Here is a 27,253-nt window from a genome sequence, read left to right as displayed (position 1 = left end):
CAGCCTTTCTCTCCATCCAAAGGCCGGGAACTCACAGCCCACAAGCCCAGGTGAAAGAGAGTAGCCAGATGGACCCCTCCCCCTGTGGTGGGGGTCTTTTGCTTTTCTTAAGCACCCAGTTGTCGGGGTCTCCTCCCCCCGCCATGTAGCCCTGAGAGGAGGCACAGGGTTTCCCTGCCCCTGGTCAGCCTCGTTCCCCATTGGTTGTTCTGTGTTCCCCTGCGCGGGCAAGGACCCTCGGGTCCCGTGATTGCCGCAGTTCCTCGGCAGAGCCCCGGCCATGCGGCTGGGGAAATAAACATCTCTGAAACATCTAGCAAGAATCCGTCTAGAGATATTTCTTTTCCACGGGACTCCTGGTTTGATATAGGCGTGTTACACTATCCACTGTAACAAAATGGTGGAGAATTGTGAGCAGAATGATCCCCGATCCCTAAGTGACTGATTTGTGTGAGTAAACCCTGGAAACTCTGTATTCCTCTTCTCGGTTTTGTTTTGCTATTCCATATCGAAACTATGGAGGAACCGTGGGAAGACTTTTGGCTTTCAGAGCTGCATATGGACATTTATCTTAAACTTAAAATGATTCTTGAACAACGATTTGTAAATTTTAGCTTGATTCAAGCTCAGAAAGAACTGAAACACTTCCTGGCATGGTTGTTTAAGAATTTTTTCTATGTTTCTTGGGATTTAATTCTTACCAAGGGCTTTTGGAAGACCGTTTGGACCCAGTTAATATTTGAGTCAAAATATATGCCGATGGAAGAATATTTTCGTGAATATTATTTAATTACCGAGACTGTTGAGCAATGTCAGCTGTGTCCTGGCGAAGGGAAGCCTGGCTCAGGGACCGTGCGGCCTCGGCCACGTGCACCGAGCGCTCTGCGAACAGCAGCGAGACGGTTCCCATGCGCGGGCAGAGCCAGGTGAGCTGCAGTGTCGGTGGCGGAGCGAGGCGCGGCAGGAGCGGCGCGGCCCGGCAGTGCCCGCCCGGCCCCGCGCAGCGCGTGGTGGAGCGAGCCCCGTGAACGCTCGAATGAGAGGGGCGGCGCGCGGGCGGCGGCTGGCGGCGGCGGAGTGGAGCCGTGCCCAGCCGAAACGCGCGCTGGAGCAGAGTGTGGAGGGGTCATTGCTCGGGGGGCCTGCCGAGATGCAGAGCCTGAAGCTGCAACCAGGGGAGGTGACGCACGGAGAACTGAGCGGCACGGCCCGGCCCGGCCCACGCGGCCCCGAACGTGACCCCGGGAAAAGCGCACAGGCACCAGCAGCCCCGACAATTCCAACACGGGAGTGACCGAAAGAGAGAGCAAAGATGCAGCAAGACAGAAAACAGCAGCCACTCAGAAAAAGGAAAAGACCATAGTAGCTAAGATCTTAGGGATAGTGAAATGGTATAACGTTAAACAAAATTATGATTTTATAACAAGATGTGATAACCAGCAAGACATATTTGTGCATAGAACTGCTATTAAAAAGAAAAACCCTGAAAAATGCATCCCAAGCTTGGGAGATGGAGAGGTGATGGAATTCAAAATCATACAAGGTAGAAAAGGGTTACAAGCATTGCAGGTCACTGGGCCTGATGGTGTTCCTGTAAAAGGCAGTATATATGCAAAAAATTATAGTCCTGATAGACAATATCTCCATTGTAAGCCCCACCTACAGTCTCCCTTTCCTAATCCCACCTTTCCCTTTTATCCTATGTCCTATTACCCCCAGTGTATTCCCAATCCGTTTTTTCACCCATGGTTTCCCTCACAAAACCATACCTTTGATAATTGTTTCCCCAAAAATCCTTTTCCCATGCCGAGTGGGGGATGAAAAGGGGGAGGGAAGAAATTAAACCCTCTCCTGTCTCAGTTTCCCCACAAAGCATGTCCAGAGAGTTCTGTCTCCCTTCTGTCAGCCCTAAGATGTTCCACAGAATCTGTTTGGACATTTAAAGACTCAGGAGGGTGGCTTGTTTTGTTTTGAAACGGTTCTTGTTATGTTTATCCAGTTGTCCTCATTCTCCTTTTATTAAAATAAAACCGGTAAAATGTCAGGGTCTCCTCCCCCCGCCATGTAGCCCAGAGGGAGGCACGGGGTTTCCCTGCCCCTGGTCAGCCTCATTCCCCATGGGTTGGTTTGTGTTCCCCTGCGCAGGCAAGGACCCTCGGGTCCCGTGACTGCCGCAGTTCCTCAGCAGAGCCCCGGCCATGCGGCTGGGGAAATAAACATCTCTGAAACATCTAGCAAGAATCCGTCCATATAGATTTCTTTTCCACGGGACTCCTGGTTTGATATAGGCGTGTTACAGTATCCACTGTAACACCCAGTAATTTGTCCCCCTGGCAACATGTATGGGGAAAATTCTTTAAGAGAAAAAGAGAACAGAAGGAGAACTCCTAAAACCCCAGCAAGGAGAGAAACTTCAAAACTGAACAAGCATCAAGACCGCTTTGTTCTTTTTAATGGCATGCATTGTGTTTGTGGCACCACCAAAGATCCCAGCCTGCCATCAACACTCCTCTTCCCCATGGGCATGGGGCCATTTTTCCCACATCTGGCATGGGGCCGAAGAGAGGGGGAGGTAAGACAAATAAAATTGTCACTGGCACTGTGTGCCCATAACAGATTGACTAGCTATGAATGACTGAAGTTGAAACCTTAAAGAATGGATTGGTATCTCTTATTTTTAATGGTGCTTCTGGTACACTGGGTCAAAATATTTGCTTTTTGCCTCTGGTAAGTAGGGCATAGGCTCATTCTGGGAGCCAGAAAATAACTGCAGTAGGGAAGTGCAGGCTGGGGCCATACCATGCTAGCTCTCTGTGTCCCCAGGGCCAAGTACTGCCAAGCAAGTGCTCCCTCCATGAGGCAGTATGAAAGTGTGAAACTCATAGAACAGAAGTCAGGAGGCAGCCACATTGTTAGACCTCCTTAAGTCCACTTATGTAATCAGAATGGCCTTCTTAAAATATAATTAAATGATTTTTGAAGATGTATGCATAATGAGATAGGAAAGAAAGACGGCAGAGGGGCACTTAGAGAAGTATAACTCCTGTAAAATTTTCTTTAACAATTAATTTCTCTACTTGATTCATAGATGGCTACACCTAGTTACTCCAAGGTAGATTTCAGAAATATCAAGGCAGACTTATTATTTGCCACAGGAGTAAGATATTCTTACATAAAGAAGCCCAGTGGTCTGATAGGCAGTGCTTAAACTCCCCATCAGTGTGCCTTGTGGTTGCATGCAAGGGATATTGCATGCCAATATTCTGCCACAGTCCATGGATTACATCTCTGCAGAAGCCACTCCTATTCCCCTCTGGCCTAGTTGACCAATATTCCTCCCCCGGACCCTGTCCCAGGACCTTGGCCTAATTCAGAGCTGGGAGGGAGTGAGGACAGGCTGTGTTTGACACCCACAGAAGCATTAGTGAGCCCACTGCCCTGCAGTTTGCAAGCCCGTGAGTGCTGACTGCACTGCTTACTGCCTGCCCTGAAAACTCCAGTGACTGACGAGGGGAAGATCAGTCAGGTCATCATCTCCGTGTTCCCTCCAGCACAGAACTGTTCCCTAGAGTACCTTATTTATAGCTATACATGCTGTACATGCTATGATTTGCACAGCTCACCATGACTAACAATTAGCTCCAACAACTTTCAAATTATTTTTCTGGCTTGACAGAGCCTCCCTACCAGGATATTATTTTTGATGCTAAGCATGCCTTTTCATCTGTTCATTTTCCTTCCAGTTGCTGTTGACTACACCTGGTAAATCTCTTCAAACAAATTCTCCATTGCACTCACATTTCTTGAAAAAGTTTTCTTCTTTCCCCCATTTTCTTTTAATTTAGCTTTTTCACACAGTTACATCTTTTAATCCCTCTCCATAAATTAATACCACCACTTCCCTAAAATTTTTAATGGTTTTACTCTAAATTCCCATTAGTTTCTTATGATCGTTCTTCTTCTGAGTCTGGCAGACAAAACAATCAGCAGCTTATGCACCATCTTGCCAGTACTGGGTACAAAGGGACAAAGGGCCACCCAGTCTCTGATACATTGCTTTTGTACATAAAATTGCAAATAGAACTCTCTCTTTTTTTTTTTCCCCCCTTTTTTTTTTTGGAGTGAGGAAGCTACTAGATTGCATTTCAAATTGATATCCAAATTACTGCCCATTAATGCTTATGGGCGTTCTCTGAGCTTGTTTCTGGATGCGGCTCCTTTCTGAGGCTTGCAGGTAACATCCTTGTTTGTGATAGAATTTACATTCCCTTGCTCAGGTGCAGCTTTTAGGATTTTTTTCCCTTTTAGATTTTTTTCCCTTTCTATTGTCATAGGAACGAAGTAAATGCCACATCCTGAGCCTGTAGCAAGCCATGTGCAATCTCAATCAAGAAAAGCAAATTCTGCACCAAACAGAAACATTGTCCGGGGCCAGAACATCCTCTGAGCTGCAAAATTTGGACTTCTAACCCAATTTTTTTAGTTAATGAAGCATATATGTACAGAATCACAGAATCATAAAATGGTTAGGGATGGACCTCTGGAGATCATCCAGTCCAATCCCCCTGCCAAAGCAGGGTCATCTCCAGCAGATTACACAGGAATGCATCCAGGTGGGTTTTGAATGACTCCAGAGAGGGAGACCTCCCTGGGCAGGCTGTTCCAGTGCTCTGCCACCCTCAGTGTAAAGTTCTTCCTCAGGCAGAGTTGGAATTTCATGTGTTTTACTTTATGGCCATACTCCTCATAGTATTACTGGGCACTACTGGAAAGAGTCTGGCACCATCCTCTTGGCACCCGCCTTTGAGATATTTGCGTGCATTGATGAGATTCCCTCTCAGTCTTCTCCAGACTGAACAGGCCCAGCTCCCGCAGTCTCTCCTTGTAAGAGAGATGCTCCTGACCCCAGCTCATCTTTGTGGCCTCCGCCGACCCTCTCCCGTAGCTCCTTGCCTCCCTCGTGCTGCGGAGCACAGAACGGGACCCAGCAGTGCCGGTATAAAGCAAAGATATGTCCGTACAGGGTCCATGAAGTGCGTGTCCATGCGGTGCGTGTCCAAGCAGCGCGTGTCCATGTGGTGCGTGTCCAAGCAGCGCGTGTCCATGCAGTGCGTATCCAAGCAGTGCGTGTCCAAGCAGTCCGTGTCCAAGCAGTCCGTGTCCATGCGGTGCGTATCCAATCAGTGCGTGTCCATGCAGTGCGTGTCCATGCGGTGCGTGACCAAGCAGCGCGTGTCCAAGCAGCGCGTGTCCATGCGGCGCGTGTCCAAGCAGTCCGTGTCCAAGCAGTCCGTGTCCATGCGGTGCGTGTCCATGCGGTGCGTGTCCATGCGGTGCGTGTCCATACGGTGCGTGTCCATGCAGTCCGTGTCCAAGCAGTGCGTGTCCATACGGTGCGTGTCCATACGGTGCGTGTCCATACGGTGCGTGTCCATACGGTGTGTGTCCATACGGTGCGCGTCCATGCGGTGCGTGTCCAAGCAGTCCGTGTCCAAGCAGTCCGTGTCCATGCAGTCCGTGTCCAAGCAGTCCGTGTCCAAAGCCCCGCTGTGCGATCCCGGCGCCCTCCGGCCCCCCCGGGCCTCCCCGCGCTGCTGCTCCCCGCCGCCCCCTAGCGGCCGACTGCGCCCGCCCGGCGCCCTCGAGCGGCGGCGTAGTCCCGCCCCCGGCCGCGCCGGGCGTGGCTCTGATTGGCCGCGGCGGGGCGGCACCGCCCCCTGCAGAGGGCTGGCGCTGGGCGGCGGGGCTCGGCTGTCATGGAGGCGCCGGACGGAGCGCGGGCAGCGGCGCCAGGCGCGTCCGTCTGAGGGCGGCGGAGGCGGCGGGAGACGGCCCGGAGCGCCCTGGGAAGGTAACCCGCGGCCTGGCGGGCCTTTTCGGCCGGCTCCGAGTACGGCGGCCGCGGGGGTTGGGTGCCGTGAGGGAAAGGAGGGAGGGGGATGGGGCCGGCGGGCTCTGGGCGCCCGGGTCCGGTCGTGAGGCGAGCGGAGGGCTCGGGGTCTGGCTCTCTCCGCCGCTCGGAGCTTGGCCAGAGTGTGGCCGTCACCTTCCTTGCCCGGCTCCCTTGGGGGTGCATGTCCGCGGGTCTTCTGGCGGGAACCGGGCGCTCTGTACTTGGGATACGCCCCGACACGACTCGGGGGTGCAGCTCACAGAGGAACGAGAGAGAACGATCCTTCGTTCTGTGTCTGGTATGGATAACGCGCTGGTAGGATCAGCCCCCTCCTTCCCGTAGCTTTCCTCAGGGGCCGCCGCGCAGCCCGGGAGAGTCCCAAGGAATGCAGCTGGACACCGGCGCGCCACAACAGCGAGTTGTTTGGGTGTAGCTGTGGGAAAATACAGTGCGGTTACTTGTTTGCGAAGTAGGAGGTGAAAACATCGAGAATTCTCCTTTTGCAGATTTGTGATAAGCATAGCCTGCCCTTCGTCAGGACCCTGTTCAGAGTCTCCATGTTGTCCTATCTGGATGAAACTGATCTGAGAAGAAGCTGGGGACATTCTATTTGGGCTGAGCACTTCCAGTAAGCTCTTGACTGAAAAAATCAGGTGTGTATCTGCCAGGAAGCAGAGAGGTACAGACTAAATGGATCTAAAGACAGCAGTCTTCAACGCAGCTCGTGATGGCAAGCTGCGACTCCTTTCCAAGCTACTGGCAAGCAAAACAAGGGAAGAGGTGGCCCAACTGATGTCAGAAAAAACCAATGGTGCCACACCACTTCTGATGGCAGCCCGCTATGGTCACCTCGACATGGTGGAATACCTGTTGGACCATTGCTCTGCCTCGATAGAAGTTGGTGGCTCGGTGAATTTTGATGGTGAGACCATCGAGGGGGCTCCGCCGTTGTGGGCAGCGTCGGCCGCTGGCCACTTGAAGGTTGTTCAGTGTCTGCTGGATCATGGTGCATCTGTCAACAACACAACGCTGACAAATTCAACGCCGCTTAGAGCTGCCTGTTTTGATGGTCACCTGGAAATAGTCAAATACCTTGTGGAGCACAAAGCAGATCTGGAAGTATCAAACCGTCACGGGCATACGTGCTTGATGATCTCATGCTACAAAGGCCACAAAGAAATTGCTCAGTATTTACTTGAAAAAGGAGCTGATGTGAACAGAAAAAGTGTTAAAGGTAAGTTAGTTTTTTCACTTTCGTTGTGGTAAATAGGGGTAAAGTTACTAATTTACTTCTTCATGAGTTTGATATAAAATATTATTCTGCTCTCATAAAGCATAAGAGATAAAGTGTTCAAAGCTATGTTTTTACTTTTTAATGTACTCTTTTGTTAACATGGGTTATAAAATTTGGTTTAAAATTGATACATTTTTAATCTTAAATTCTTAATTCTTGAAAGACTTAGTCATATGAAGTGTTGCATTTATGCATGTGTTAAAAGCTAATAAACTTGCTGAGAACTACTCTGTCTAGTAGGTTGGTCTAGCAACATACTCGAATATGTGAGCATGTGTTCTTGGTTTTTGTACTATTTCTTAACAAATCAAATATGTTGTACATAAAACTGACCTGTGCCAGGAAGGCTGGTGTAAGGAAATGCACATAAAGGAGAAAAATTACTTTCTGCATTGGAAAATAAATAACCACTTTGCCCTTCACCCACTCCCTCCAAATTATTGAGTAATTTTGTACCTTTTTCAGTGTTAGTAAACAAAAATACATATTAGGATTAAATAAGTGAAGATGCAGGTGACTGTGATCTCAACAGAAGGACTTCCAGTGGCTCACAGATCTCAAAGGACACCTGTTTGCCCCTATTTACAATTGCTCCTGTGTTGCCACTCAAAATGAAGATTTTTGGCTTTTTTTTTCTGTGATCATAATTACTTGGACATATAAATTTTTTATTACATAATTAACTTGTATTTGGTTGTAATACTAGCCTGGAAAGCACATCAGTTACTGCAAGTTAGAGTTAATTTTTAGCTCACTGAGCCAGGATTATGTTTCAGCAGGTTTTGGGTTTTTTTAATATATATCTATATATATAAAAACTAATCTGCTAACAGTCCTTTTTGTAGCATAATACTTCTGCTGCCTTTTTCTGGCAAATTACATTTGTAACTGTATACTGTACCTTCCAGTTATTTGTGTTAGAATACCCTTTGTGTCTAGATTATTATATGATACTGGTAAATATCAAATGTGAGAGTAATCTTTAGAAAAGCTGCTTGGTTAAATATGCCTTTTTTCAGAAAATCATGCAGATATGTGGGTTTAGCGTAAAGAAAGCTAAACTACAGATTTGTCATAGAGGTGGGCAGAGCAAAATAAATCTTCCTTTGTAAGGGTTTGAGGTTGCTTATGAATCATCATGGACTTGTGGTAGGATAAAAATGTCATTTTTCTACATAACATTCTTGGAATAGCAAGCTAAATATAAAGTGTGTAAGCAGCTAAAAACTTGGGTTTAGTTTTAAACCTATCCCTTTATATGATAGGTGTGAACCAAGCAGTGCTGTTAAATATTTGATTTAATAGGGAAAAAGATGTAGCTGCAGCTCTTTTTCTCCCTCATTTTGTGTTGGTGGAGTAGGCTTTACCTTACTAGTCCTTTTTATTCACTTTATTAGCGCATTAGCATTATTTGTCTTTGTTTAAATGACTCAGGATTTTCTCAGTGCTGTCAATTATTATCTTAATTTCTTTCTCTACTTCCTTTAGTTTCTGTGTGGCTTGCATCTAGGTACATGAGCAAAGGTTCTTAAGGTAGATAAATGATCCTTAATTAAAGAAGTTGGATTGGATATGGTTCAGCTCATTAAAACTCATTTTATACTTCAAGCTGTCATGTGTACAAATGGATGTGTGTACGTAATAGCCATCTATTGGTAATGTGTGGAAATCCCCTCTGGTAGGACAGGAGCATACTTTTTGGCATCTTAAAGAAGTCTGATCTCTGAAGTTACTGAATAAGCAGTGGTGCGGTAAAGCAAGCAAGAAAGTACTATAAACCCTGAAAGTGAAAGTCATCTGTGGAAAGGCAGAAGAACTGAGGAAAATAGGTAGCCATAAGTATTGTAACAGTGACTGAGATTGAGCAGGTAACTTCCTCAACTTTGTTTTGCGAAAATGCTATTAATTTTAAAATTAATCCAACAGGAATAATTCTACATTGTCACCCTCCCCCTCAAAGGGTCTTGTGTATTACTTTGTTTGTACTCCTCCTTGCTATGTACTAAATAGCTGACAGTGTGTCCTGTGCTTGTAGCAGGAAGATAACAGAGCACCTGAGTGTTCTGCTCCTGAGTAGTAAAAGTTGTTGCTGCTCTTGTATGTGAGTTCTTTTTAGACAGGCCCCTTCCTGGGCCATGTATAGAGAAGCCTATTGTTCTGTGAAAGATATAAAAAAAAAATTGTTGCATTTAAAATTGCAATGCTCCTTATAAGAGCAGAGCTATGTAGCTTCAGTAGAGTTGCTGTTGTGGGGAGACTACTATAGATCCTTTTCAGATATTATTCTTAGAGCCTGTGTGAGGGTGGGGGGCAAAATTACTTGAACTATTTCTTGTGGTTTTCCACTGGATTTTGATAATGCAAAATAGAACTTAGTACACATTTTAAACCTCAGGAAAGTATAGATATGAAAATGTTTCAAAGTGTTGACAGTTCCAGGGAAAAATCTGAATACTTTGATATGAAAAAACAGGTATGTGAACATACATGCATCTAAATGTATAAAAGAGTAGGTGAAAACATGCAGTGAAATCCTGCTTCTAAAATGCAGAATCCCACAACTGTGTTTTGGACTATGGAAATTCAGAATGCAGAGGTTTTTGAAAAACGGTTCCAAAAGTATGGAAGTACAGCCAGGAAATTAAGATGTTCATAAAGACTTCAGAGTGTGTCAGGTAAGATGCTACACTGAGGCCAATGAGGTAAAGTGCAGGTCTGGCAGTGTCGCGTGGTAGATGGTGCTGAAGAAGGAGGCTATAAGATATTTGGGGTAGATAAGTCCTCAACTGTGAAAGATGGCCAGTGGTTCTGAATTTAAAGTATGAGCACTTGTTTGTATTTGTTCCTACTGTTTTGCAGATCTGGACTTTCACAGTTTCCTTGAACTTCTGTGTAGGAGATAGGCCACAGAACTGTAAGCAAAGGATTTAAAAAAAACGTTCTAGTTTACGTGAACAGTGTAAGCAACGGGGACAAACTGATAGCTGGGGTAAGGAGGGTGGGCGGGTTTTATTATTTTGTAGTTGTGGAAAACAGCAAAGATATCAGTAGATAGGAAGCAGTCAAAGCAATACTTCACATAGTGAATTAATTTACCACTGTCTCTGATGCATAGCTTTCTCCAGTGTTCTACTGTCATGGTTTAATGCCAGCCAGCAGCCAAGCCCCAGGCAGCTGCTCGGTCACTCCCCCACCGGTGAGACCAGGGAGAGAATGGGAAGTGTGAAAACCAGAAAACTCATGGATTGAGATATAGACAGTTTAATAGGGAAAACAAAATCCATGCACACAAGCAAAGCAAAACAAGGAATTAATTCACTGCTTCCCATGGCAGGCAGGTGTTCAGCCATCTTCATGAGAGCAGGGCCCCATCGCGTGTAACACTTGCTTGGGAAGACAAACGCCATGACTCCAAATGTTCCCTCCTTTCTCTTTCTTCCCCACAGCTTTATGTCACGTGGTCTGTAATGTCCCTTTGGTCAGTTGGGGTCACCCGTCCCAGCTGTGCCTCCTCCCAGCCTTCCATGCACTCCCAACTCCCTCACCAGTGTGGAAGTACAAACAGCAGAAAAGGCCTTGGCTCTGTGTAAGCCCTGCTCAGCAATAACAAAAACACTGCTGTGTTATCAACCCTGTGTTCAGCACAAATCCAGAACACAGCCCCATGCCAGCCACTGTGAAGAAAATTAGCTCTCCCCCAGCTGAAACCAGCAGAACAACTCCTCGCTTAAGAAGCTGCAAGTTAAAGCTCAGTGAGTTTCACTTGTGGTTTATGATCTCTCAGATGGCAAGGTTTTATGCTGTTCCTAGAAGTAGGAATAGTGTGGATAATGTTTGAGTAGCAGAAACGCAGTTTTTTCAGGAGGTAGAATCCTATACTAAACCTCAGGAGAAGCGCAGCTTTGTCTCTGTGCCAGGTGAGGAACACGTTCTGTGTTGGCTGCATGCAGTTTCCTGTTCTGCTGCATTATGAAGCCTGCCAGTGATTTGTTGTTACAGTGGTGCTCCCTTACTATTACCTTCAGAATAGACCACTGAATTCTCAAATACAGGGTTTTGCTGATGTGTTTCTGTGCAGTCTTCATTTGGCAATGTGTAGGCAGGGAAATGCTTACTCTCTTAATACAAGTGTCAGTCATCTTAGGGATTTCAGATTACAGATATGGGCTCTTTGGGGCTATGTTTCTTTGGTTTTATATTTAAAATACAATATTTCATGTAAATTCCCCAATAAAACTATTTTTTGTGCAGACTGATTGTGAAGAAATCTTATACATCCGTTTTAATTACAGACAGGACAATTAAAGTCTTGTATTTTGAAAATTTGCTGTGCATATTTTAATAGTTTATGTTATATTTGATTCTCCTCTGCCAGATTTGCAGAAGGGAAGGGAAAAAATATCCATTATTGCAGCAATTACTTAGTTAAATTATAGATAAAGTATGTATGTGCTGGTAACCAGGATGGGCTGAATGCAAGGAAATAGCAACTTTTTTTCAAAATACCTGCTTGAAAGGCAGGTATTTTACCTGAACATGGCTGGTAAGTCTTTCCATTGCTTGGTGGCTTGGTACGTGGTCTCTTCAAAGTGTTTTTTGGGGTTTTGTTAGTGGTTTTCACCAACTCTGCCTCCCTTCTGTAGTTAACAGACTCATCAGCTGGCCTAAAGACTGGTTTTTCTCCTCCCGAGTACTATAAAATCTTGTAAGAAATGCTGGATTAGGCATTCTCTTAGGTGTCTCTGGAGATACACAAAGGAGTGTCTGATTGCATTAAAAGAAAAAAAAGAATACTGTGATTCTTAAATTCCACTGGTACATTATTTGATAGTTTTGTAAAACAATAAGGTAAACAAGGTTTGTTGACTTTGCTTCCTCATTTTGGGAAGTATAGAAGGATACAAACCTCTGTCTCTGTGGGTACTGTATCAAGGACTAGTGCTATTTCAGTATTGCTGTTTTTAAGGGGTACTGGAAGGTGTAATATTCAAACCTCCTGGTAAGGGAAAAAATCTTTTTTTTGGCAGACCCAGAAATAGGGGGATTATAGAGTCATGCTCTTTCCTTTATGATAAGTGCGGCTTAGTATGTGTTAAAAATAATTAATTTTCTCTTGCTGTAAACATTAAGGAGTCTTGACAGGTTTATTCTCTTCTGAGGGTGTTTGTCTTGTCTGCTTGACAAGGTTCATAGAATCATTGACGGGGCAGAGAGGGGATAAAAAAACCACACAACAAAGGTCCTTGGGTTTTATTTCTGCTTGTTTGTTTTACTTGCTGTTGTTGCTTTATATATATATATTTTTTTTTTTATTCTCCCTGTGAATAAACACTTGCTCTAAAAGTGTGCTGTTATCTTTTCGGGGGGGGGTTGCTTTTCTTCCTTTTTTTGGTAGGTATTACATGGTACAGGGCACTGAAACTTGTAGATATTTTGTGTGACCATGTGTGGAAACTGAACATCAGAAGGAATGTCTGTAAGTTAAATAAGGAAGATGAAGATACAGTTTAAGTTTAATTCTAACGAAGAAGTTTTTGTTGAAATTAAATAATTAACAGCATTTTGTTATTTATTTAATAATTGATAATCTTGGTAATACAAGTTCTCATGAAGTACTTCAGTGAGCAAGACAGCAGTTATTCTCTTACAGCATATGGAAATTAGATTAAAATAAATTGTTGAGATTAGCAGTTATTTGCATTTTTTAGTTTCTTGAAAGAAAGACATTTAGTTTTTATTCACTAGGCATACTATGCATAAGGATGTGTAACAGTTTTCTTGTGTACTGTCCATGTTTGTATCTATCAGGCAATACTTTTAAATGAGTAAAGACTCTTGGAAGACTGAATTATTTCAAGTGCTGTGATAGAAAAAGTAATGAATGTTACATGAAAAATTTTACTTCATGAAAGTGATCGATTCATCTGTAAGGCTGCAAAAATACATACATGTGGTTAATTTTGCACATTGGTCAGTCATTTAACTGAAATACTTTTTTTTCTTTTATGTTTACTGATCTTGGGTATAAAATCAGATTGATAAAGCATTTTACATGAATACAGAAGTGGATGCACTTAATTGGTTGCAAATCAAGTCAAATCACTTTCTGTGTCATGGATTCGTTTTCTTTCATTCCCTTGTCACAAGCTATCAGTCTATTTTGGGAATTATTTGCTTCTGACATAGAAAGGCCTGTCCTCCTTATGAATTTGAATACCCACCCCCACTCCAGTAAGCTTTTGGAAACACTGGGTAGCTAGAAAACTAATTCTGTGATACGTGAAGTGTTTCTGTAATGCTCATAACTACTTTTAAAGGAGTGCTGTTAACAAAAGAGTAAAGTGTGAAGATGTGGTGCCAACTAGCCATACCTTTTTCCTGACTTTGTGTCTGCAAGATTTGGAAGACTGGAGTTTGGGTTATTGTTTCTTTTTGCTATTTATACTAAGAGGAAGTTATTAGGTAATGTGAGTAGTAAAGTTTATACAGATAGAAGCAGTTTGTAAGCAGTATTAGCAATGCTACATAGTGACACTCAATTTTTAGCAGTGAAGTATTGGGACTACCAGAACATCTGCAGTCCAGTTTTTTATCTGTGCAAGGAGGAGCCTTTCATGTTATGGTAACACTAGCTATCTTTGATACATGATTAAATTCCTGCTGGTCATTTTGCAATTAAAAATGGATTTAAAAAATTAAATGAAACCTACTTTGAAATAATCATTCCCACCTTTAAAAAAATACTTTAATTTGACCAACACTATCATATGTGCTGCTTGGAAAATTGCTTATCAAAGAAAATGACTTTCAAATTACTTTTACTTAGTTTTAGCCTTTTTTCTTCTTAATACAGCAATAGATATAATGTTGGTCTTTAGTTTTTTACTGAATAGATAATGTTACAAAAATGGAATTAGCTGCTGAATTGTGTTCAGCCACTATTTATCACTATAGACAATACAGTGACTATAGTGACACTATAGACAATGTAGTGTTTTGAAATGGACGAGTTAATTCACAGAATAGTGGTTGATTTGCTGTATTTATTTGAACTGTTCAATTCCTGGTCAGTATGTGGCCAAGCCTTTGATTTACACATTAAGGCCACTGCCGTGTTTTCTATCAAATTCTTCCTCAAATTTAACACTTGGTGCTTGCTAGGTGTAGATGGCTGACAGTGTTATTTCTTAAGATTCGGGTTTATGTTTGGGTTTTTTTTAAGTTGGCAGCTCTCAACTATCTGTCTACCCTAGGCACTTTTCTATGGAAACTTGTGTTTCTTACAGTGTATTCTTCCCACTGCTGTACCTGTACCATCCAGTCAAACTTCAGTGAGGTGCAGCCACTAAAAATTAGTGGTGATGGCCTTGTATTATTTTTTTATACCTGGCATGATATAAACTGTGGTTATTTTAATTCTAAGGGCTACTGCAGTATAAATAACTGAAAAATGATAGGCTGTCAGTAGCAGCTGTTTAAATTGAAATTGGTAATTGTAATATCAATATAAAGACTAAATTGTTTTAGGTTTAGAGCATCCAGTTGGAAAGAGCAGTGAAATTCCTTGGAATCTTAAGCATATTTCCACATATTCTGCATAGCTGCATTGTAAATTAATGACATACAGACTGCTGGATTGCGTTTACTTGGACAATGGCCAAGCTTATTTTGTGTGGATTTGTTTCAGCCATAGCGTGTATGCCTAGCGATTGATACAAGAGTGTCAAAAGCAGCATTACATGGTGGTGGATCTGCATATGTAGCATGAATAGCTGGCGCTGTTTCGGATGTCAAAACATGTATTATTAGTTGTGAAACACTAGCAAGAACTTTGTTGTTACTGATACCTTTTGGCTTATTTGTCTTTAATATGCTTTTATGTTAACATTTTTTTAAATATCTTAAAAATACTGACTTGAAGGTAGAAACAGCTGCCAGTTGCAGAGCTCTGCTGTGAAGGATGGTGTATGGAGTTGAGTACACCCTGAAACAGCTGTGTTAACTGCTGGCTCAGCCAACACCCATGTGCATCTGGTTTTGCCTTTATCACTAAGTGCAGAATTGAAGATGTCTGAGGGACCAGCTATTCTTTAGTTCTGGATTGACTGCTGTAGTTTCATTTTAATTAGACTTTTGGCAGCATAGCAAGAAGCATTAAAGTGTATATGTGTGTTGGTAAGTTTGTGTATTGATCTGCATTTGACATTGGCCTCTCTTAGGAATGTTAAGATCTTGTCCTTTTTTAGTAGGCGTATTGACAATTTTCTAGTCTGTGTTACCACATAAAGACAGAGGGAATTATAGTTGGTAAGCTATGTAGGCCAAATTCACCAACTTTCAATCCACCTAAATTCGCTTAAATCTCTGCTCCTGCAATAGAAAATTTTGTTGGTCTCTGTAGTGATTGTAGTGTGGCCAGACCTATAACTGACTTAATGCTATTAATGTTAAAAATTGCCTGAGGTATTAGAAAGGTGGAAAATCACTTCCCTTTGTATGAACTAGATTTAGCTTTATGAATCTTGATCTAACAGGTAGTTTCAGGAGCTAATTTCTGTTGGGATGTCTTCCTCAGCTGACTTGTTAGTAAATGCTTGTAAAATCACTGGCCACTATTCAGAAATGTTTCAGGAAAAGAATATTTTGCAAGTTAAGTTCTCTGTCAATAAATGAAGCAATCTAATATTTTCTATTTTTTTTCCTAAAATGTTTTAATTTTGCACTTAAAATATGGTTCAGCGGACAAAATATGTTCATAACTCTGCTGTGATTGCAAAAACCTGAGTCAGAAGCTTTTGAAAATAACTTTTTATTCGTCTTTTGTATGAATTTGATTAGTGTATCAGCTAAATTTTGACATCTGCTGGGCCTGGACTGTGACTCTGTTCTGGATAACTCTGTTCTTACTCTGTTACTGGTATTTTTCTAGTTGCTGGAATTGAGAGCAACAAAGAGGCTTTAAAATGTGCTGTGAGTTCTTATTCAGATAGTTCACAAAACAGTTTGAGGAAGAAGAAGGAGATCAATTTACATGTGAAGTTTTGAGAACTGAAAGATAAGGAGAGAAGGAGTGAGGAGTGGATGTTTTGGATCCTAGGGATGAAACCACAGCAAAATGCCCAGTGCCCATTAGCAAATACTCATCTAAACAATCTTTGAGTCTCTACGTTCTTCTTCTGCATATGAAAACTTGCAAAGCATTAGACAAACATTTTCTGTCTCGGTGGCTTGACAACAGAAGATAAAAACAAGCTGCTATGAGATAATCTGCTAATATAAAACACAGAATAGAGGTCTACATTGTGGACCTAAGGTGTCTGGATCTCCTGGTGAAAGAGGATATTAGAGGAGAGTAATTATTGTTTGACCAGATACTTCTGAATTTTGCTTTCCTATTTTTTTTTCCTTCAACTTTATTTACTCTTACTGTGCCTTGTTAGAAAGGAGATGTGTGCTATGAAGTCACATAGGTAAAAGCTACAAGATTTCAAAATTATTTGTGCAGACCTACATGAAATTCTTGTAATTGATTTGTAAATGGGACATATTTACTATTTCTGAAGTGTATTTACTAAGTATGAAATACTGTTTTTTATAAACTTAAATATGTATGAATTTCACATTTGGTTTGGAATTTGACATATTTAAGCCGGTGTAAACAAACATTTTTGGCAGAAAGAATGTATTAGTAGAAAGACTTCACCTTTAGTTTTAATTTATTTCTATACACTGTTAGGCTTTTAAAACAGAGCTCAGGCATGCTTTTGACTAGAATTTCGTTAATTAAATACTTTAGTACAAAGAGTGACGTATGCATTCTAGGTATCAGAGCCTGGAAAAAAAATGAAAGTGTATGAAGATAAATAGGAGCTGTTTAGATCCATAGACTGTACAAATATGTTATCCCTCACATGACCAGAAGATTTCTGGTGCTTTCTTTCCTAACCTTCTGTAGTTTGCTTGGAGACTAGAAATACAACAGCAAGGTGCACCATGTACCTCTGTTTTGTCAGCATTTAAAACAAAAGCCTACTAAAAGTAGAAATAAGGAAGTTTCCTGAAACTCTTAATTTTTAAAAGCCAATCTTATTACTAGGAATGGGCAGAGAACCATTAGAAAAGGAGGTGTCCTTTGTGAATGAGGAAACTTGCTAGCAGTGTAACAGAACCTGATGATTTGACGAGCCGTTAACTGAGTTTGCAGGGCTAACAATATAGGATATCTTGATCAGGTTGGGAGGTAGATATTAACATGAACTTTCTGTTAATTATTTTTTTGTGAGGCTGAGAAGCTTCTATGCCTGAGTCTGTAATATGTATCACATAATATAAAGAAAAAGGTAGATGCAAATCATGTGGTTTTAAAAGCAGTCAACCACATAAGAGACTTTGTTATGTTAGGAGGGGGCCTGGAGAGTTTGTCTCCATTTTTTCCTTCTCCTCCAGTGAAGTGCACATATTTGAAATTAAGTAAAACCTTCATCTAGTTGCAGCCTAATAGTTAGATATATAGCTGTGGTGTCCAATACTTGCTTTCTGATTTTCTGTGAGTATTTTCAAACAGGTGGCACTAGTACTTACTAGAAATTTTCCCACATGGTATTGGAACCTGAATGCCATTAAATATAAAAGACTGTGCAATGTCATGTTAATGAAAAATAATCTGCATGTAAATCATAAGTTGCTTGTAACATAGATGTTTGCATGTTGTGTGTTGAGGGCATTTTTTTTCTTCTTGTCTTTGGGAATCCTAACAAAAAGAGCATAGGAGTTAAAGTGGGAGTTAAGCATAAAGGCCTAAGAATGTATTAAGAATAGTTTGTCTGGGTGTATACATTCCCTTGAGAAAATATCCTGCTCCTCTAGAATATACCAGCAGTCTCAAAGGTCCCAGCTGAGATAAAGGGTCTGTTGTGATGGATTGTGGTTTCCATTGTGTAAAGTCATTGCTTCAAAACATGACAATCAAAAGATGTGGCAGGTGAAGAGAGGAAGAACTATGGGGTAGGTGAAAACAAAGCAAATATTGGGTTAGCCCAGCTTTAATTTTCATACAGATCCCACTATTTTTTAATAATTGCTGGAGACTGAGAGGAAGGGAAATTTAACAATGGAAGTGGAAAAAGTGAAGTAATGTGGAGATAGCCAGCTTAAGTTTCTGTTTCATACTTAAAAGCAGATACAAAATCCCTTATGGAATAGATTACTCCAGTTGGAAGGGACTGGAATATGAACACTGATCATCTAGTCCAACTGCTTGACCAACTTTCAGCTAACTAAAAACTGAATCAAATTAGTAAGGACATTGACCAAAGGCATCTGAAACACTGGCAGGCTTGGGGAATCAAACACCTCTGGAGGAAGCCTCTTCAGTGTTTGAACACCTCTGAGCAAAGGAAAGTTTCCTCATGTCAAGTCTGAATGTCTCCTAGCACAGTTTTGAGCCATTCCCACGTATCCTGTCACTGGATACCGGGGCACCTGCCCCTCCACTTCACCTCAGGAAGCTGTAGAGAGCAACAAGATGACCCTTCAGCATCCATTTCTTCAAACTTGACAGATCCAAGGTCAAGTCAAGCAGCTCCTCACAGGACATTCCTTCTAGCCCTGTCACCAGCTTCGTTACTTTCTTTTGGGTGCATCCAAAGACTTTCACATCCTTCTTAAATTGTGGGGCCCAGAACTGCTCACAGCATTCCAAGGGCGGTGGTGTCAAAGTGGAGAACAGGAGGATAATCACCTCCATGGGCTGGCTGGCTGTGCTGAGTTTGATACACCTCTGGATGGGGTTTGCCCTGGCATGCTGGTGACTCACACTGAGCCTGGTGCCAACCAGCACCCCCAGGTCCTCTTCTGCAGGGCTGCTCTCCAGCCACTCCTCTCCTGATTTGTATTTGTGCCAGCTGCTGATCACTGCCAGGGACAAGGTCCAGTGTTTGTTCCTAGATTTCGTGCCCTTCTGGAATGCCTTTTGTCCCATGAGAGAGTCAATGGCACCTCCCAGTTTGGAATGATCAGCAAGCTCTCTAACAGTGCAGTCAACTCCTGCATCCAGGTCATTGACAAATACATTGAACAGCACTGGCCCTAGACTTGAGCCCTGAGGAACACCTCTGGTGACCAGTCTCCAGCCACCTGTAGCCCCATTCACTGCAATCCTTTGAGCTCTGTCCTTCAGACAGTTCTGCACCCAGTGCACCATGACCCTACTCATCCCACAGTTGGACAGCTTGTCCAGAAGGATATTGTGAGGGACAGTATAAAAGGCAAAAAAAGGCAAAACTCACTAAAAGGCAAAAATCGTACATCCATTGTCTTCCCTTCATCTGCATGGGTGACCTTATTCTAGAAGGATATCCAACTAGTTAAAACAGAACTTATCCTTTGTGAACCCAAGTTGATGGTGCCCAGTGATTGCATTGTGCACCATTTAAATGCTTCACAGTAGCATTCAGTATAATCTTTGTAATTTTTCCACGTGTTGAGGTGAGACTAACAGGTCTGTGAGTTCCTGTGTCATCCCTCTTGCCCTTATTATATAATGCCATAACGTTGGTTAGCTTCTAGTCAGTGGGGACCTCCCCAGACTCCCCAGATATTTGGTAGCTGATGCAGAGGGGTACTGCCATATCATCCATCAGCTTTTTCAGTACACTGGCATAAATACCATCAGGTCCTGTGGACTTGTGAATAGTTAGCTGCTGCAGCTAGTCCCTGAGAAGTGTCTAAACGAATGGAGAGTCATTCCTGAAGTCAGGGGACTGGGCAGAAGACAGTTTATCTGTGTTATTAAATACTAAGGCAAAAGAAAGTATTGAATGTCTCCACACTTCTTCACCCTTAATAGTCAGATTACCATCTTCAACAAGTATCAATCTAGTATTTTCTGTAGACCTTCTCTTGCTGCTAGTGTACTTTAAAAACCCTTCTTATTGTCTGACACAATACTGGTCAGCTTCAACTCTAATTGAGCTTTGGCCTTTTGCATCTTGGCCCCTGCATATATGAGTCACAACTCTTGTCAAATTCCTGCAAAGCCTGTCCTTGTTGCCAGAAAACATAAAATTTCTTTTTCCTCTTGAGCTCTGTGAGGAGTTCTCTGCCCAACCAAACTGATCTCCTGTCCCATTTGCTTGACTTTTGATGCAATGGAATTGCCTGCTCCTGTGCTTTTATGTAGTGAAAAATTCCATTTTAGTTCTGGTTTGGGGTTTTTTTTAAATCTGTTTAATTTTTTCAGGCAATAATATGAAACATTTTGATTTTTATAACTGCCTGGCAGCCTTGCTTTCATATTACATAAATGAGGAAACAAAAGCCATTTTGAATCTATTAGTATTTGATTTTTAAACTTTTTGTAGCTATTAGCATGGTGAGATTTTGACTATAATTTGATTTGTGTAATTGTATTTGTTCTCTTGCAGGAAATACAGCTTTACATGATTGTGCAGAATCTGGAAGTTTGGAGATCATGAAGATGCTTCTCAAGTATTGTGCTAAAATGGAAAAGGATGGTTATGGAATGACTCCCCTTCTGTCGGCCAGTGTGACAGGCCACACAAATATAGTGGACTTTCTGACCCAGCATGTACAGACTAGTAAGGCTGAGCGCATAAATGCCCTGGAACTTCTAGGAGCAACATTTGTGGACAAAAAGAGAGATCTACTTGGCGCTTTGAAATACTGGAAGAGAGCTATGGAGATGAGATACAGTGATAGGACTAATATCCTCAGCAAACCTGTGCCACAAACACTAATTATGGCTTATGATTATGCTAGAGAGGTCAACAGCTCGGAAGAGCTAGAAAATCTTATTGCAGACCCAGATGAAATGAGAATGCAAGCATTATTAATTAGAGAACGTATTCTTGGCCCTTCTCACCCAGACACATCCTACTATATTAGATACAGAGGTGCTGTGTATGCAGACTCTGGAAACTTCAAGCGTTGCATCAACTTATGGAAGTATGCTTTGGACATGCAGCAGAGCAATCTTGACCCACTGAGCCCTATGACAGCCAGCAGTTTGCTATCATTTGCTGAACTTTTCTCCTTCATGCTTCAGGATAGGGCAAAAGGCCTCCTAGGTACTACTGTCACTTTTGATGATCTGATGGGTATACTGTGCAAAAGTGTTCTTGAAATAGAACGGGCCATGAAACAAACCCAATGTCTTCCTGATCCAGTACAGCTGAACAAAGCCCTCTCCATCATTTTGCATTTAATTTGCTTGTTGGAGAAAGTACCTTGCAGCTCAGAACAGGAACATTTTAAGAAACAAACTATTTACAAGTTTCTTAAGCTTCAGCCTAGAGGAAAGAATAACTTCAGTCCACTTCACCTCGCTGTTGACAATAATACTACATGTGTTGGTCGCTACCCAGTTTGTAAATTCCCCTCTCTCCAGGTTACTGCTATCCTGGTGGAATGTGGTGCTGATGTAAATGTCAGAGACTCCGATAACAACAGTCCATTACACATTGCTGCACTGAACAACCATCCGGACATCATGAATCTTCTTATCAAGTCAGGTTCACATTTCGATGCCACAAACTCATGTAAACAAACAGCTAGTGATTTGCTGGATGAGAAGGAAATAGCAAAGAATTTAATCCAGCCCATAAATCATACCACTTTGCAGTGTCTTGCTGCTCGTGTAATAGTGAATCATAACATATCCTATGCAGGGCATATCCCTGAAAAACTGGAGAACTTTGTTTTGCTCCATAGATGATAGTGTGGCGTCCCAGAGTACTGTTCCTGAAGCACGACATGGTGATATTTTCCTTGAGCACTGTTGTGATACACCAGCGTTCCCTTAGCTTGCTCCATTTTGCTCTCGTTGGCTAGTGTTGTTAGCATCAGATCTGCAGAGCTGGTTACCCAGTATTTAATATGAATATGCTATATAATATATTTTGTGGATTATTTAGAAATGTAATGCCATATTTAGACTTTTAAAATTGTCTGCCAAAGGCTTGTCTTTTCTGGTCTTATTTGCCTGTTGGGTGTTCGGGACTGAATTGAGTATTTTCCACTGATGTCTTTTTACTATAACTGTTACGTGGATTTTATACGGTTGGAAGGTCATCTTTTTTTGGTTTTGCTTGAGCGTTTCTACTCTTACTCTCTTCTTTTTCTATGGACTCATTGCTAAACTGTGCAAGTTGTATGGACTTGTTAACATTTGCAACTACCATAAGTGCTTTTACCTTCTCTATGCACTGGCTTAAACATGACTGTTGTGTGTGAGCATATTTCTATGCAGCACTTGGCCAATTTCAACTTAAATGCCAATCTTGTTTTGCAGTTTGTTTGGAGCTCTCTTGAGAATGCTGTCTTCATAGCATGATGAATTTTGGAGTTATTTATCAGCTCTCCAAACTTGGGTTTGACTTTTTTGACTGCTGTAACTGAGGTTGCTTTCATTTTGATCCTCTGGAAATTTGTCCTAAATTTGAGAGAAGAAAATCTTGCTTTTTCTGATTGTAGTCCACTTGAACTTTAAATCTGAAAATTGTTCTATTGCATCATGCAGCTGGGGGAAGAGTCCTCATTATGTACAACTGACACCTTCCCCTCTGCACTAACGTCTTGCTTGTGCCGGTTGTGTGACTAGATGTGAAGTTTGCTCAAAGTTTAACCTCAAACCTTAATGATAAACTTTTAATGAGAAATAGATCAAATATATGCTCTGCTTTAAAATCTGCAAATCAACTTTAGCTACAAAAGAAAACAAAAGCATGTTGATGGCATGGTGTTTATCAGTCCAGATCTAGACATCATCTAGTATAGTAAGTGGCTGTCTGCCAGGGTATTGAAAGTTCTATAGCAGTGTCCTTTTTTCTTCATTTTAAGTATCTTTATAAATACTTGCATGGATTTTTCATCTCTACTATGTGAGTTATACTTAACAAAAGCAGAAGTTCTGTTGTGTATATAGCTCCTAATTAAAGTACCTATTTTTTATAATATTTGCACAACAGCTTAGCTTTTACAACAGAAAGGGCTCTTTTGACTTGATAAGAAGTCTATAAATGAAGATCATAAATGTGAGTGCGATTCAGGTAATTAATATAATTCAGCACTTTACTGTTGCTTAATAGTAGGATTTATTATGGCACATTAGCCCTACAAATGTCTTAAAGTGAAATTAATTTCTGTTGGATAGGATACAGTTTACTTGCAAATTTAGTCATCTAGCATATTGGGTATTTTTGACTCTATGGTGGGCGGTAAGTGTATCTATGGGGTTCTTGATCCAGAAATCCAGCAACTTGTTTTATGCCTTTGTCAGAGATAAAAGATATTTAGAATCCAAATTAATTAGGTTTAGGAGGGTCTTTTTAATACTTTAATTTTTAAGTTGATGTCAGAACATTTGTGTCATTTGTGATTGAACTTGAGGAAGAACATGTCTTGGGAGCACATAAGAATAGCCCTTCCTTGTTTTTGGTCTGTTTTGGCATTCCTGCCAGTGTACAGCAGTGTACAGGTGCCTACTAGCTTAGCATTCTTGCAAAAATTATGGGGATGTTTTTAAGCAAAGATACGCTGAATGCAGTGCTGTTTGTGTGTTGTCACTATCAGACTTGCTGTTTTGAAACAATTTTCACCAGTTTGTCCCTTGCTGTGTCTATGTTGTATAAAATTACAAGAATCATAGAATCACTTAGGTTGGAAAAGATCCTTAAGATCACTGAGTCCAACCCTTAACCCAGCACTGCCAAGTCCAGCACTAAACCATGTCCTTAAGTGCCACATCTACATGTCTTTCAAATACCTCCAGCCGGGGTGATTCAACTGCTTCCCTGGGCAGCCTGTTCCATTTTTAACCACCCTCTCCATGAAAAAGTTTTTCCTAATATTCAATCTGTATCTCCTCTATTTCAACTTGAGGTCATTTCTCCTTGTTGTATCACTTGTTACTGAGGAGAAGAGACCAACCCCCACCTTGCCACAACCTCCTTTCAGGTAGTTGTGGAGTTCTCCATTGAACCTCCTTTCTTCCAGGCTGAACAACCCCAGCTCCCTCAGCTGCTCCTCATCAGACTTGTGCTCCCAACCCTTCCCCAGCTCCACTGCCCTTCTCCGGACATGCTCCAGCACCTTGATACTTTCTTATAGTGAAGGACCCAAAACTGAACACAGCACTCAAGGCATGGCTTCACTGGTGCCCAGTACAGGGGGACAATCACTGCCCTGATCCTGCTGGCAATATTGCTGCTGATACAGGCCAGGGTGCAGGTTTCTCTTGCATCACACAAGACTAAATTCTACTCAGTTGACTGAATTGCTGTGATTTGTAATGCTTAACATGCATGCCACTCAGCTTTTCATTTGTGAGGACATGTAGTTTGGCTTTTGAATTTATATATTTTAATGCTTTTCTGCTACTCTGTAAATGGGGATAATCAACAAATCATACCATGCTAGAAATACATTATACATCAAGTCATAAAAATAGTTATTTTTGTATAGGTCACAGAGAAAGGGGATTTTAGAGTTTTTTACTTTGGAATCTGTTCTGCTTTTCAGTGGTTTTAATTTAAATTTCTGTCTTTCTAACTGACAATTGCCCTGTTTAAATAGTTGGCTGTTATAAGTTGGTTGTTCAGCCTGAGGAAGAGAAGGCTAAAGGGAGACCTTATAGGACCTTCCAGTACCTAAAGGGGGTTACCAAAGAGCTGAAGAGGGACTTTTTACAAGGTCGTGGGGTGAAAGGACAAAGGGGAATGGCTTTTAACTGAAAAGGGTTAGATTTAGTTTAGATGTTAGGCAGAAATTCTTTACTGTGAAGGTGGTGAGCCACTGGTGCAGGTTGTCCAGAGGAGCTGTGGATGCCCTGTCCCTGGAAGTGTTCAAGCCCAGGCTGAATGGGGCTCTCAGCAACCTGGTCTGGTGGAAAGTGTCCCTGCCTATGGCAGAGGTTGGAACTAGATGATCTTTAAGGTCCCTTCCAACCAAAATCATTCTATGATTTATGATCATTAGTCCAGAAATATAATGTAAAAATTGTTAATTTTTAGCAATTTTTTAAATGGAAAGCATTCCCAAAAGTGAAGGCATATATCACTATTAGTTTTATGTAAATCTAGTGAATATTGCTACAAGAAAGGCTTACTGTGTTAGCTGCTCATTAGAAACAAACCAGTCTATTAGCACATGCTGATTTATTGCACGAATTTCTGTCTAAATATCTACTGATGTGCATCAGTCCGAAGGATTTATCACCTTCATGCTGAATGTAATTTTTCATGGTGATGAAGCTCTGCTGAAGAGAATACTTATCTTGCCAGATAACTTGGACTTAGGTGTCCTGGCAGATGAGTTCACACATATATGGCCACTTTGCATTTAGACAGGTGTGTTTACACTACTCTGTTTTGTTTATCTTAATTTTAATTTTGTAATATTTTTAACTCATTCTTTTACCATTGTTCTCTTTTCTTCCTATTTGGCCTATTTTTCTGATGAAACATACTGCTTATGAGCTACTGACACAGAAAAATGCTAAGAACACTGCAGAAATAATTATATGCCCTGCAGGGATGAAACAGATTTTAAATTGATTAAACAACTTACAGGTATGGCTCCCTAGAGACAAAGCAACTGATAGCTCCTTGCTTGTTGAGACCTCCCAGTTACATTTTTTGGGGAAAGGGATAAATGCGTAAAGCAGCTTTTCTTCTAATCGTTGTGGGTTTCAACTGAAGTCCTTCAACGAGGAAGATGAAAAATATTCTCATTTTAAAAAATCTAAAATTATATTCCTATTTTTGTATCACTTAGGCTGGTAACAAGATTCCAGCTGTCTGCAGTGTCTCTGTTCTGTTTATTAAGTGTTAAAGACACTTTCTGAAATGCAAGGCAACATTGTGGTTAATTTTCCATATATACTTCACAAGTGGAAAAGAAGTAGTTTTGTGTGTTTCCTAAGTCCACAAAGAGCTGTCTTTTAACAACTGTTTTGCAGCTGGTTAAAATTAACCTCTTTCCATTTTTACAAACACTACTTTAAAGAAAGGAATGCAGTGCTATAGCAAAATCCTTAAAGGAGGATTTGTAATTAGATAAAAACCTTTTGAGGAAAAGCGTGCCTCTCTTCAGTTTTGTATCAGCTGCAAGGTGACAGTGGCAGGATATGGCTGTTCTTTAAACAGCTTCCTCATGCTTTGAAATATAGAGTGGAATGACTGTTATACTCTAAAAAGTTGAGAAGCATGAAAAAGTAGACTAAACACTAATTTTACCTTCTGTGACTACAATGAAGCCAACTGGTGTTTAACACTTCAAAGTAATTTTGGTAATTCTGATGAGAGACATACTAGACTGCTCCTATTTCTTGGCTTTGAGTGTAAAAGTAACTTCTGAGCCTTCACTGAGGGCAGAGCAAAAAGCTGTTGTTGGTTTGGTTTTAACTAACATTGTACTTGTGTTCCATTCTATCGCAAAGACTTCCTATGCAGGGCTACTAGCTCCGTGTATGGAAATATTGCAGTTTCTTTTTTACGTGAAGTAATTTAGCTTTAACAGTAATGTAAAAAAAGGAATAACAAGCATATTTCTCTGCTCTTACTCTCTTTAGGCTCCAAATGCACATTACATTAAAAATATGTTTTGGAGAACACCTGTCCGAGTGTATATATCTGTTTTCTCTAGGGTACTGCAGTACTGGTTGGTAAACTACTTTTCTTGTTGAGTAGCTAAATGTGAATGCTGCAGCTTTGACCTTCATGTCATTAAGAATTGTACCTTAAGCAAAAGGTTGTGTGTTTCATGCTCTTTCTTTCTGTGAAATGGTGGTCTGGCAAAGCCTTTAAATTTTGGTGGTGGGTAATAATAAAGAAAAGGCTTAAACTGGATGATGCAGGAGAAATTATTTTCCAACTTCCTAGAAAAAGTAATTAGTCATACTATTAACTGGGTGGAAACATTACTTTCAGTTCGTAACCTGAAAGTAGATAGCAATGCCTTGTAAGATGTAAGCAGCAGACAGCTTTCAAGAGAGTTGGACGAATTAGTTTCTTCTTCAAGCTTTTGAAGGATCTTCTGTATTGCATGAA

General features: G+C 41.5%; 1 protein-coding gene across 1 annotated transcript; it reads left to right on the top strand.

Annotated features, from left to right (window-relative positions):
- The first annotated feature begins 5,747 nt into the window (after window positions 1–5,747).
- FEM1C (fem-1 homolog C) lies at window positions 5,748–27,052 on the top strand. The gene is made up of 3 exons (XM_069001178.1): window positions 5,748–5,851; window positions 6,400–7,127; window positions 20,612–27,052. Exons 2-3 carry the CDS (start codon window positions 6,584–6,586, stop codon window positions 21,919–21,921), a joined length of 1,854 nt encoding a protein of 617 aa, XP_068857279.1. The 5' UTR covers window positions 5,748–5,851; window positions 6,400–6,583; the 3' UTR covers window positions 21,922–27,052.
- Window positions 27,053–27,253: the final 201 nt, after the last annotated feature.

Source organism: Aphelocoma coerulescens (assembly GCF_041296385.1).
Source record: "Aphelocoma coerulescens isolate FSJ_1873_10779 chromosome Z unlocalized genomic scaffold, UR_Acoe_1.0 ChrZ, whole genome shotgun sequence".
Lineage (NCBI taxonomy): Eukaryota > Metazoa > Chordata > Aves > Passeriformes > Corvidae > Aphelocoma > Aphelocoma coerulescens.
The sequence above is the reverse complement of the archived record's forward strand: the minus strand, read 5'-3'. Positions and strand labels throughout refer to the sequence as shown.